Source organism: Nerophis ophidion, linkage group LG17 (assembly GCF_033978795.1).
Source record: "Nerophis ophidion isolate RoL-2023_Sa linkage group LG17, RoL_Noph_v1.0, whole genome shotgun sequence".
In the NCBI taxonomy this organism is placed as follows: Eukaryota; Metazoa; Chordata; class Actinopteri; order Syngnathiformes; family Syngnathidae; genus Nerophis; species Nerophis ophidion.
In genome coordinates, this window is record NC_084627.1 from 42171101 (window position 1) to 42185208 (window position 14108).

At 41.8% G+C, this 14108-nt stretch overlaps 1 protein-coding gene across 1 annotated transcript; it reads right to left on the minus strand.

Moving 5' to 3' along the window:
• Window positions 1-8623: 8623 nt before the first annotated feature.
• Window positions 8624-10324, minus strand: si:dkey-175m17.6 (N-acetyllactosaminide beta-1,3-N-acetylglucosaminyltransferase 2). The gene has a single exon (XM_061877246.1). The coding sequence runs from the start codon at window positions 10211-10213 to the stop codon at window positions 8888-8890; it is 1326 nt and encodes a 441-aa protein (XP_061733230.1). The 5' UTR covers window positions 10214-10324; the 3' UTR covers window positions 8624-8887.
• Window positions 10325-14108: the final 3784 nt, after the last annotated feature.

A 14108-nucleotide genomic window follows, 5' to 3' on the forward strand; every position in this document is an offset into this window, starting at 1 on the left:
GACATTCACCTGGGGATATGCCCCTCCCACCTCCAAAGACATTCACCTGTGGATAGGCCCCTCCCGCCTCTTAAGGGGAATCTTAAGGTTAGCTTTTTTGCAACAAAAGCAGTCAGACAACTTTTTTGCGCTAAATGAGGCATCTCCTCCTATCTATACGAATGCGCATATTGCCCGTCCCCTTAAAAGGCGGGAGGGGCCTATCCTGACATGCACCTGGGGATAGGCCCCTCCCACCTCCAAAGACATGCGCCTGGGGATAGGCCCCTCCCACCTCCAAAGACATGCACCTGGGGATAGGTTGATAGGCAACAGTAAACGGTCCCTAGTGTGTGAATGTTGTATGTCTGTGAAGAGGTGGTGACTTGTCCATGGTGTACTCCACCTTCCGTCCAAATGCAGCTGAGATAGGCTCCAGCACCCCCCGCCATCCCCAAAGGGGACAAGCGGTAGAAAATGGATAGATGGATGTAAATGTGTTCATGAAAATTGTACAACAGTCATTTTTGTATGATTGCAATTGTTTATTAACGTTTTCTTCAGAAATTGTTGTTGTAAATGTGAACAATTCCTGACTATTTTGAGTATTATGGGATGTCTGCTGAGTGCCTATGTAATGATCAGACTGTGTGCAGTGCACTACTTATGTCCTGAGTGCACTTAATGAATATGTACCTCGCCTGCTTCAGTCAGTGTTTTTCTGCTCCGCACAGAACTCCAACCTGGGTCATCCGGCATGAGAGACAAGTGTGCTAACTGCCGAGGTAAAAGCCCAAGCTACCAACCCGATAGCCAGTATTGCTCTCAAGGTTGTCAGGGAGTGATGTTTACCAACTTACACATACTGGTTGGCCTCCATCACATATACAGCAGAGAAGCCAGAAATATAGGAGTTTTCTCACAAAGTATTTCCGGTCTACTTCAGTGTGAAAGAGTATAATGTTTCCAGAATTGTGTTGAAATCCAGACTTTGTACATTGTAGAATCATGCACCCTACGTCATGTATTCATTGTTATTCTTAATGATTGGACGCTACAGAAAAAAACGGGATTTTGTTTGAAAAAAAACTTTATTGACACAAACAAAATACAATAAATCTATGTTAATATCCTGCTGAATTACTGAAAGAATAAATGAATGTATAAATGTGACTACAAGGATGGAAAATGATAATAGTGCTGTATTGTAGCAATCAAATAATTTATTGATTAGTTTGTTTGATTCACCGAGTTCACACTTCATAGCCTCAGTGTGTATTTTAGGGAAACAATTTGAAATAAAATATATTTCTGCTTATCATAACCGTCATTCTTTTCTAATAAATTCCCATCATTAACAATAACATTGACCTTATTCCACACCACTGCTCTCATGTTCACTCTTTTGCACTCTACAGCTATGTTCGTGTATTTGAAGTCCCCAGCACTTCCTTTGATGAGTTGCACTTATTCAATGAATGATCAAAGCAACAGTATATAAATCAAAGCTTGTTTTTCTTGTATAACTAATCATCTGATTCATTGTGGCAGCCCGAGATTAAATATACAAGCTCTAAAAAGTCTCCAAACTGGTCTTTTCGACACAACCGAAGGTGACCAACATGTAAAATCAAAGTACTGTATAGAATCGGGGTAGGGAACCTATGACTCGCGAGCCAGATGTGGCTCTTTTGATGACTGCATCTGGCTCTCGGATAAATCTGAGCTGACATTGCTTAACACGATAAGTAATGAATAATTCCACTTGTAATCACAGTGTTAAAAATAATGTTCAAAATATAAAACATTCTCATGCATTTTTAATCCATCCATCCGTTTTCTACAGTACCTGTTCAAGAAGTTACGTTAAAGGTAAGATGTTATTTATTTATTATTGGTTAGTGTGGGGCTTGCCCTCCTGGGGGTTCTTCAGACCACAAAGCACCGACATGAGAGCCTGTTTCAGGGTTACAATATTGTTTTATTTTTCAATCAGTCTCTCGGTTGCGTTCCAGCAATTGTCTTTTTCTCTTTCGTTCTCGCTCGCGCTCTGGCTCCAGCCCCAGCCCCAACCCCGTCTCTCCTCCTGGCTGCTGCTTATAACAGAGCGACAGATGATTAGATAACAAGGCCCAGGTGGGCCTTCTACACACCTGTCGCTGATTTCAAGGCCGATCCTGGCAACACCCCACTTCGCAGCTGGCCCGCAGGCCACGCCCCCTCCACATTTAGCTTCAGAAAAACAATGTTATTACAAAGAATAAGAGATGTTGGTCTTACTTAAAAATGCACGCGTTTAGTTGTGTTCAGTGTTAAAAAAATATTAAATTGCTCTTAAGTAAATACATTCTAAAGCAGTGGTCTCCAACCTTTGTGTATCCGCGGACCGGTCAACGCTTAATAATTTGTCCCGCGGCCCGGGGGGGGTGTCCTTTTTTTTTTTTTTTTTTTTCTTTGTCATGAAAAAGGGACGTTTTTGTCATGAAAAAGGGAGGTTTTTTTGGTTGGTGCACTAATTGTAAGTGATTTAATTAAAAAAAAACAAAAAAAACTTTTTTTTTATTTTTTCTTTTTTTTTTTTTATAAAAAATTCTTCTGCGGCCCGGTATCAATCGGTTGGGGACCACTGTTCTAAAATATTTGGCTTCTTGGTTCTTTCAGTCAAAAATGCTCCCGACCCCTGGTATAGAAGCTTGTACATAATTTCATTTTATAAAAGTAAATAAATGTGACTTAAAAGTATTTGATGATTGATGAAATAATTGATTTTAATATTTTTATAAAAAAATGTATTATTCTCTTCTTTTTCTTGTTATCCACTTTGGGCCCTAAACTCCTGTTTACACTTCAGCGAGGTTTTTTTTTACTCGCTTGAAGTTACGCACGTTTCTATTATTAGTTTTCTCCCAAGCGGCCTGCGGACACGCCCACGCCGCATAAATCGGGCAAAAGTGTTTATGTTCGGAATAGAGGCGGGATCATTACTAGTGAGGCAGACTTTGTTGTGAAAATGATGGAACCTGAAGTCGTACTAACACTTGTGAATGTCTTTCGAATCCATGGAGAAGATAACACTTAGAAAAGTATCTATCCAGTCAGCGCTTGTCATGTGTGTCGCCATGGCGATGTAGTTAGTGTATGCAAGCTACAACGGCTTCTTCTTCCTGGCTGGATGCATATAATAATCCAAGGATTAAAGTTTGTTTCACTTGTTTTTCTAACCACTCGCATGTTATTTATGATGTTAAAAGGTCTGTTTAGCACGAATGTTTGTGAACGGCCTTCTTTCATCTCCGTAATATCGCTAAAATTCGCTCCGTTTTGTCCACTAAAGACGCCGAGATCATTATCCATGCGTTTGTTACGTCTCGTCTCGATTACTGTAACGTATTATTTTCGGGTCTCCCCATGTCTAACATTAAAAGATTACAGTTGGTACAAAATGCGGCTGCTAGACTTTTGACAAGAACAAGAAAGTTTGATCACATTACGCCTGTACTGGCTCACCTGCACTGGCTTCCTGTGCACTTAAGATGTGACTTTAAGGTTTTACTACTTACGTATAAAATACTACACGGTCTAGCTCCATCCTATCTTGCCGATTGTATTGTACCATATGTCCCGGCAAGAAATCTGCGTTCAAAAGACTCCGGCTTATTAGTGATTCCTAGAGCCCAAAAAAAGTCTGCGGGCTATAGAGCGTTTTCATTTCGGGCTCCAGTACTCTGGAATGCCCTAGCCTTTAAATAGACCTCCTTTTTTGACCAGTTGATCTGCCGCTTCTTTTCTTTTTTCTCCTATGTCCCCCCACCCTCCCTTGTGGAGGGGGTCCGGTCCGATGACCATGGATGAAGTACTGGCTGTCCAGAGGCGAGACCCAGGATGGACCGCTCGCCTGTGTATCGGTTGGGGACATCTCTATGCTGCTGATCCGCCTCCGCTTGAGATGGTTTCCTGTGGACGGGACTCTCGCTGCTGTCTTGGATCCGCTTTGAACTGAACTCTCGCGGCTGTGTTGGAGCCACTATGGATTGAACTTTCACAGTATCATGTTAGACCCGCTCGACATCCATTGCTTTCGGTCGCCTAGAGAGGGGGGGTTGCCCACATCTGAGGTCCTCTCCAAGGTTTCTCATAGTCAGCATTGTCACTGGCGTCCCACTGGGTGTGAATTCTCCCTGCCCACTGGGTGTGAGTTTTCCTTGCCCTTTTGTGGGTTCTTCCGAGGATGTCGTGGTCGTAATGATTTGTACAGTCCTTTGAGACATTTGTGATTTAGGGCTATATAAATAAACATTGATTGATTGATTGATTGAAGTAGTGACACATCAGAGAGCCTTGAACCGACAACTCAATTGAAATCATCAAAATATTGACGTATTTTCTATTGAACGGTCACATTGCTCAATGATGGCGGTCCAGATGCATTTAGTACCAGGATGTTCAACACATGCAGTCGACTTTTGCCGTGGTCGTACCCATAAGATAATGATGTGCTGTTTTGATTTGTGATAGTTACCGCACGGTGGCATTGTTTATCCTCAAGGCCCTGAGGGTTCCTGGTTCAATCCCCACCTTTTACCAACCTAAACACGTCCGTCGTGTCCTTGGGCAAGACACTTCACCCTTGCTCCTGATGGCCGGTGGTTAGCGCCTTGCATGGCAGCTCCCACCATCAGTGTGCGAATGTGTGTGTGAATGGGTGAATGTGGAAATAGTGTCGAAGCGCTTTGAGTACCTTGAAGGTAGAAAAGCGCTATACAAGTATAACCCATTTACCAATTAATGGTTAGAAAAGCACAAAAAAAAAAGATGTTTCCAGTTGTCTCAACTGAGGCGATCAGAATAGATTTCATAGTTTTCTGGAAGTTTCTTTTATCATTTTCTTATGTGCCTACTGAAATGAGATTTTCTTATTTAAACGGGGATAGCAGGTCCATTCTATGTGTCATACTTGATCATTTCGCGATATTGCCTTATTTTTGCTGGAAGGATTTAGTAGAGAACATCGACGATAAAGTTCGCAACTTTTGGTCGCTCATAAAAAAGCCTTGCCTGTACCGGAAGTAGCAGACGATGTGCGCGTGACGTCACGGGTTGTGGAGCTCCTCATGGACCGAGAAAGCGACGATTTCCCTATTAATTTGAGCGAGGATGACAGATTAATGGATGAGGTTAGTAAGAGTAAAGGACTATAAAAAAAAAAAAAAAAAAGCGAGGGCAGTGGGAGCGATTCAGATGTTATTAGACACTTTTACTAGGATAATTCTGGAAATTTTCTTATCTGCTTATTGTGTTACTAGTGTTTTAGTGAGATTATATGGTACCTGAAAGTCGGAGGGGTGTGGCCACGGGTGTGGTGACCGCCAGTGTCTACGGTAAGAGACGATTTATTAGCACAATTTTCTCACCGAAACCTGCCGGTTGACATGTGGTCGGGAACCATGTTTGCTTGACCGCTATGTTCAATAGTAAAGCTTCACCTTTGGGAATGTAACCAAGTAAACACCGGCTATGTTTGTGTTGCTAAAGGCAGCTGCCATACACCGCTTCCCACCTACATACTTCTTCTTTGACGTCTCCATTAGTAAAGGCCTACTGAAATGAGATTTTCTTATTTAAACGGGGATAGCAGGTCCATTCTATGTGTCATACTTGATCATTTCGCAATATTGCCATATTTTTGCTGAAAGGATTAAGTAAAGAACATCGGCGATAAAGTTCGCAACTTTTGGTCGCTCATAAAAAAGCCTTGCCTGTACCGGAAGTAGCAGACAATGTGCACGTGATGTCACCGGTGTGAGGGCTCCTCACATCCTCACATTGTTTATAATGTGAGCCACCAGCAGTAAGAGCAATTCGGACCAAGAAAGGGACAATTTCCCCATTAATTTGAGCGAGGATGAAAGATTTGTGGATGAGGATATTGATAGTGAAGGATTAGGAAAAAATAATAATAAATAAATAAAATAAAAAGCGACGGCTCCGGGCGGCGGCAGTGTGAGTGTTTCAGATGTAATTAGACACATTTACTAGGATAATTCTGGAAGATCCTTTATCTTCTTATTGATTTAATTGTGTTTTAGTGAGATTGTAAAGACATACCTCAAAGTCGGATAGCTGCGGTGAACACGCCGGTGTCTTTGATGGAAGCCATGGAGGACCCAAGCTCCGAGCTGGCTTTTTTGACAGCTACTGCAGGAGGACGCATAATCCACTGATGTCTCCGGTAAGATAAATATCACAATTTTCCCATCCAAAAACATGCTGGTTGTTGTAGAGAAACATGTTCGCTTGACCGCTCTGTGTTAAAGCTTCACAACAAACAAAGAAACACCGGCTGTGTTTCGGTTGCTAAAGACAGCTGCAATACACCGCTTTCCACCAACAGCATTCTTCTTTATAGTCTCCATTATTAATTGAACAAATTGCAAAAGATTCAGCAACACAGATGTCCAAATTACTGTGTAATTATGCGATGAAAAGAGACGACTTTTAGCCATAATTGGTGCTGGGCTAATATGTCCCCTCCAACCAATAACGTCACAAACACACGTCATCATACGAGTCATCATTCCGCAACGTTTTCAACAAGAAACTCCGCGGGAAATTTAAAATTGCAATTTATTTAAACTAAAAAGGCCTTATTGGCATGTGTTGCAATGTTAATATTTCATCATTGATATATAAACTATCAGACTGCGTGGTCGGTAGTAGTGGGTTTCAGTAGGCCTTTAATTGAACAAATTGCAAAAGACTCATCAACACAGATGTCCAGAATACTGTGTAATTATGCGATTAAAGCAGACTACTTAAAGCTCGGATCGGGCTGGAAGAACATGTCCGCTACAACCGGTGACGTCACTCGCACGCGTCATCATTCCGCGTCATTTTCGGTTTGTAAAGACAGCTGCAATCCACCGTTTTCCACCAACAGCATTGTTATTTATAGTCTCCATTATTAATTAAACAAATTGCAAAAGATTCAGCAACACAGGGTCCAAATTACTGTGTAATTATGCGATGAAAAGAAAAATTGCTCGGTTTGTAGCGCAGCCGTGCCAGCAACTTGAGGGTTGCAGGTTCAATTCCCGCTTCCGCCATCCTAGTCACTGCCGTTGTGTCCTTGGGCAAGACACTTTACCCACGTGCTCCCAGTGCCACCCACACTGGTTTAAATGTAACTTAGATATTGGGTTTCACTATGTAAAGCGCTTTGAGTCACTAGAGAAAAGTGCTATATAAATATAATTCACTTCAATTCATTTCACATTTTCAACAGGATACTTGGCGGGAAATTTAAAATTGCAATTTAGTAAACTAACCCGGCCGTATTGGCATGTGTTGCAATGTTAATATTTCATCATTGATATATAAAGATGTTCTTATTTAAACGGGGATAGCAGGTCCATTCTATGTGTCATACTTGATCATTTCGCGATATTGCCATACTTTTGCTGAAAGGATTTAGTAGAGAACATCGACGAAAAAGTTTGCAACTTTTGGTCGCTAATAAAAAAGCCTTTCCTTTACCGGAATTAGCAGACGATGTGCGCGTGACGTCACCGGTGTGAGGGCTCCTAGCATCCTCACATTGTTTATAATGTGAGCCACCAGCAGTAAGAGCAATTCGGACCGAGAAAGCGACATTTTCCCCATTAATTTGAGTGAGGATGAAAGATTCGTGGATGAGGATATTGAGAGTGAAGGACTAGAAAAAGAAAAAGAAATAAAAAGTGACGTTGGGGTGAGTGTTTCAGATGTAATTAAACACATTTACTTGGATAATTCTGGAAGATCCCTTATCTGCTTATTGTTTCAATAGTGTTTTAGTAAGATTGTAAAGACATACCTCAAAGTCGGATGGCTGCGGTGAACGCGCCAGCGTCTCAGAGAGAAGCCGAGGAGCCAAGCTCACAGCTGCCTTTTTTGACAGCTACCGCAGGAGGACGCATAATCCACTGATTTCTCCGGTAAGAGCCGACTTAATATCACAATTTTCCCATCCAAAAACATGCTGGTTGACGTAGAGAAACATGCTCGCTTGACCGCTCACAACAAACAAAGAAACACCGGCTGTGTCTCGGTTGCTAAAGGCAGCTGCAATACACCGCTTTCCACCAACAGCATTCTTCTTTGACGTCTCCATTATTAATTGAACAAATTGCAAAAGATTCAGCAACACAGATGTCCAAATTACTGTGTATTTATGTGATGAAAAGAGACGACTTTTAGCCGTAAGTGGTGCTGAGCTAATATGTCCGCTACAACCAATGACGTCATCATTCCGCGACGTTTTCAACAAGAAACTCCGCGGGAAATTTAAAATTGCAATTTAGTAAACTAAAAAGCCCGTATTGGCATGTGTTGCAATGTTAATATTTCATCATTGATATATAAACTATCAGACTGTGTGGTCGGTAGTAGTGGGTTTCAGTAGGTCTTTAACACTAACTTAAGTGCAATATCATTTTTCATCCTCCAGGGGCACTGGACTTATTGGCGCCTCAGAGGCACAAAGGAACAAAAGTATTTACGTAGATAGAAGGCCATATTTGACAGGCAACACCCACATCAGAGGGTGGCTCCACCAGAGTCTGCATCTTGGATGAAGACAGCGCCAGGGAATCTGCACACCTTTTTTTTGGACTAAAGCACATGGGAGATTAGGGCCCTTACTGTAATAACAATGAGGACCTCACCTGTGATTTTCTATTCAAATAGTGCCTCAACTGCCTCGAACCTCACCGCACGTCACTGATATCGTGTATGGACTTGGTCTTGCGAGTGTTTCGTCACAGCCTGGTATTCATTGACCTTGTTTACGATGTTACCTGCTTGAATTAAACCCGCTGAGTCACCCAGAGTTCACCTGGCAGGCTATTTATATTTGACAGGCAAATGACGCTCAGCAGTGAGCGGGCAGATTGTGCAACTGGTGCCACAAAGTCAACATCTCTTTGGGACTCCGCCTGTGCACCAGCAGCACGGACCTGTGAGCGCAGGGATTCCCTCTGTCCGTCTCTGGGAGGTCAAATGTTAGAAAACCAGGGTGATGGCTCGGAGACAACCCCAGTCTCTGAAGGCACATTCCCAAGTAAACGTCGTCGATGGGGAAGAGGCATACTTTTTGGGACACCTCTTTCAGTCGTAACGCCAGTGAGGCGGAATATACCACCCCTCCCCCTCCAGCGTACGTTGGGTAGGCACCTTTATAGAAGTTTTCCGGTATGTAGTATTTAGTCGATGGATTCCGGTTCGGGAAGGCGTTACTGATGACATCCCCCACAAATAAATTGATGTGAGTTTGGTTGCGCAGTTTGTGCTCCTCCCACTGCTGGTGCAAGTAATCCAGGAGAGCGCCGGTCCGGACGAAGACGTCATCGTCCCCTTTGAAGACGAACACAGCTGTGGGACAGTGTTGTTGGAGCCAATGCCAGAACAGCAAGTCTTTCAGGGTCAGGTTGAAGAAAGTATCTTGGAAATCCCACTGGAGGATGTCGCCGTATTTCCGGTTCTCCAGCTCCAGAAAGTTTTTGAGGTCCGGATGAGGTCCCGTACTGGAGTCTTGCCTTCCCAGCAGGAAGAGAGTTCGCACGAACCCACCTTTCCTGTGAGACTCCCCTTTAATCAAACCACTGCGGCCCCATGTTTCACGGATGGCTTGCCTGTTTTCAAAGTTCCCCACTTGAGACTTGACGGCCATGAGGAGCATCGGATACTCTCGACTGGTCTTGTTCCTTTTGCACGTCGTCGGCTGATTGATGAGGATCGGATAACTCCTGCAGTGCATGGACCTGACAAATGCCCCAATTTGTTCGGGCATATCGTCGACGTCATGCAGACCGGCTTCTGAGCACTCACACGATGTACGGTCAGGAAGGCACTTGTCTCCATTTTGACTGGGTAACTCTGCTTTGGGCTTCCTCAGAGTCCCGGTGGTGTTTCCACGCAGTATGGGGTTGTTCTGGCGGTCCAAAGAGTGCTGCAGCCGGTTCCACAAGGCACTGTTCTCCAGGTGAAGGTTCCAGAAGGGGCCGAGTGGATGAGAGGCTAGAGCGCCGGAATTTGCGGAAATCCCCGGCGCGACATAGTGGATGGTTATTTTGGGGGGAACGTAAGAGATGGTGACGAAGATGGTGACCATGATGTAGATGAGAAGGTGGCCAGTCATCATGAAGGGAAGCAAGCACAGGCACAGCAGCCTCCCGTTGCACTTGCAGCATTTGCCCATTGCCTGCAGCCAAGTCACCTGCACACACAGAAGACTTACAACAAACCCTGTTTCCGTATGAGTTGGGAAATTGTGTTAGATGTAAAGACAAACGGAATACAATGATTTGCGAATCATTTTCAACCCATATTCAGTTGAATATGCTACAAAGACAACATATTTGATGTTCAAACTGATAAACATTTTTTTTTTTGCAAATAATCATTAACTTTAGAATTTGATGCCAGCAACACGTGACAAAGAAGTTGGGAAAGGTGGCAATAAATACTGATAAAGTTGAGAAATTCTGATTAAACCCTTATTTGGAACTGCCCACATGTGTACAGGCTAATTGGGAACAGTTGGGTGCCATGATCGGGTATAAAAACGGCTTCCATGAAATGCTAAGTAATTCACAAACAAGGATGGGGCGAGGGTCACCACTTTGTAAGCAAATTGTCGAACAGTTTTAGAACAACATTTCTCAACGAGCTATTGCAAGGAATTTAGGGATTTTACCATCTACGGTCCGTAAAATCATCAAAAAGTTCAGGGAATCTGGAGAAATCACTGCGAGTAAGCGATGATATTACAGACTTTTGATCCCTCAAGCGGTACTGCATCAAAAACCGGCATCATTGTGTAAAGGATATCACCACATGGGCTCAGGAACACTTCATAAAACCACTGTCAGTAACTACAGTTGGTTGCTACATCTATAAGTGCAAGTTAAAACTCTACTATGCAAAGCCAAACCCATTTATCAACAATACTCTGAAACGCCGCCGGCTTGGCTGGGCCCGACCTCACCTTAGATGGACTGATGCAAAGTGGAAAGGTGTTTTGTGATCTGACGAGTCCACATTTCAAATTATATTTGGAGACAGAGGACGTGGTGTCCTCCGGATCAAAGAGGAAAATAACTATTCGGATTGTTATAGGCGCAAAGTTAAAAAAACCTGCATCTGTGATGGTATGGGGGTGTATTAGTGCCCAAGGCATGGGTAACTTACACATCTGTGAAGGCACCATTAATGCTGAATGGTCCATACAGGTTTTGGAGCAACATATGTTGTCATCCAAGCAACGTTATCATGGACGCCCCTGCTTATTTCAGCAAGACAATACCAAACCACGTGTTACAACAGCGTGGTTTCGTAGTAAAAGCGTGCGGGTACTTTCCTGGCCCGCCTGCAGTCCAGACCTGTCCCCCATCGAAAACGTGAGGCGCATTATGAAGTGTAAAATACGACAGCGGAGACCGTGGACTGTTAAAAGACTGAAGCTCTACATAGAACAACAATGGGAAAGAATTCCACTTTCCAAAGCTTCAACAATTAGTTTCCTCAATTCCCAAACGTTTATTGAGTGTTGTTAAAATAAAAGGTGATGTAACACAGTGGTGGACATGCCCTTTCCCAACTACTTTGGCACGTGTTGCAGCCATGAAACTCTAAGTAAATTATTATTTGAAAAAAAAAAAAAGTTTATGAGTTTGAACATCAAATATCTTGTCTTTGTAGTACATTTAATTGAATATGGGTTGAAAAGTATTTGCAAATCCCTGTATTCCGTTTATATTTACATCTAACACAATTTCCCAACTCACATGAAAACTGGGTTTGTAAATGAAACCCACGCAAACATAGAAAACACAGGTTCTCACAAAGCGTATCCCGACACGGGTATAACCAGGACTACTGTCAACCCTCTGGGGTTTCCATCACCTTGGTGACGCCCCAGTGAGCGTTATTAACTCGGCATCAGTCTTACCTGCCTGGAACCCCATGAACATGCACAAAGCACACAATATACAACAATGTTACACAAAATCTACTACAATATCAGAGTCCATTCTCTCTTAACATGGTTGTTTTTGAACAAGAGTATGTCTTGTCTGTGTGTTTTGATGTAAAGGAGAGGTGTGGTTGTAATGTTTAATAAGTATGTGTCAATGAAAGGGCATTTTATGACTTTTCTTGATTTGATTACATAATATAGTAGAATTTTATTGTTATAATTGTATTGCATGATTTGTGTATCCCTTTAATTTAGGTAGCCAGGGACTGCAGATAGAAATGAGTTATTTAGCTATAATCTGGTGCAGAACATAACTGTCTTTGAGCTTAATGTTTCTGTGCATTATCCCTTCAAATAAAGACTAAACTAAACTAAGATATTAATTAATGTCAATATGGTCACATGACCTGCTGAGCTTTGTCAACAACGTACAAACAAATTTCCTTCTAGACAACATGCTAAATTGTTGCCTATAAGCCAAAAGCTACTTTTTTTTTTCATTAGAATACATGAATGTAATGAATCAAGGAAATTGCAAAAAACATACTTACAAGAATTCAGAAATTAGTGAAGTCGTCAGAGATGGGAAAAAAAGGCTCCTTGTCTTTTCTCTCTACTTACTAAATATATTATTTCCGTTCCAGAAAGCATCACTGATGTCAATGGCGACGTTTAATGATTATTTGAAAAATGAAAATCCTGCGGTATTAAACAGTCCTTGGCATCGCGCATCAGTCGCACCTGAGCAACAAGTGCCAGGTGAGACAGTGGGCGTCGTGCGCATGTGCGGTGTTGTCGCCCCAGCACCGACGGTCTATATTAAGTACAAACATCCACAGGTGAATTAAAAGTAGGATGCTTTTCAGCGAGGACTTGATTTGCATCCAGGTGCTGCGGGGGAACGTATTTGCATGATGCATATACCAAATGACCTGTGAAAAGTCCTGATTATCTCTTCAGCTTTCAATGTTTTTATATCAGCTTGAGGGTGCTATTGATTAAATAATCATTATCTTAATCACACAAAAAGACAGTGATTTGTGTAGGGAGTGTATTTTTGCGCAAATCCTCGGAATAAAAGTGTATAGTGTACTTCTCAAACATCTAAAAAGGTTTTTTCAAAAGCAAAAAAAAAAAAGAGTCAATAAATGATAAAAATAAAAGTAAGGAGAGAAGCAATAATAGTATAAAAGACTTACATAATTATCTAAAGGGCAATTAAGGTATAACTCAGTGGTTCTGAACCTTTTTTCAGTGATTTGTTAAATTGTATAACAGTGCAAAATATTGCTCATTTGTAGTGGTCTTTCTTGAATTATTTGGGAAAAAAAGATAAAAAAATAACTAAAAACTTGTTGAAAACTAAACAAGTGATTCAATTATAAAAAATACAGATTTCTACACATAGAAGTAATCATCAACTTAAAGTGCCCTCTTTGGGGATTGTAATAGAGATCCATCTGGATTCATCAACTTAATTCTAAACATTTCTTCTCAAAAAAATATACCTTTAACATCAATATTTATGGAACATGTCCACAAAAATTCTCGCTGTCAACACTGAATATTGCATTGTTGTAGTTTCTTACATTCACATTTAGTTGAAGTATTACTCAATAAATACATTTATAAAGGATTTTTGAATTGTTGCTATTTTTAGAATATTCAAAAAAAAAAAATCTCACATACCCCTTGGCATACCTTCAAGTCACCCCAGGGGTACGCGTACCTCCGTTTGAGAACCATTGGTATGACCTTTTTTTTCTTTTAAATGTTTATTTATAAATTTCAACACTAACAAACAGAAGATAAACATAATCAAAATAGTTCAACAACAGTATACACACAGTAAACAGTACAAAACATTATAAAAAAAAGTACAAAACAGCGCCAGGGGGTTGTAAATTCAAAGTAAAAAAAATGGAATACAAATATATATATATGGGACGGCGTGGCGCAGTGGGAGAGTGGCCGTGCGCAACCCGAGGGTCACTGGCTCAAATCCCACCTAGAACCAACCTCGTCACGTCCGTTGTGTCCTGAGCAAGACACTTCACCCTTGCTCCTGATGGGTACTGGTTGGCGCCTTGCATGGCAGCTCCCTCCATCAGTGTGT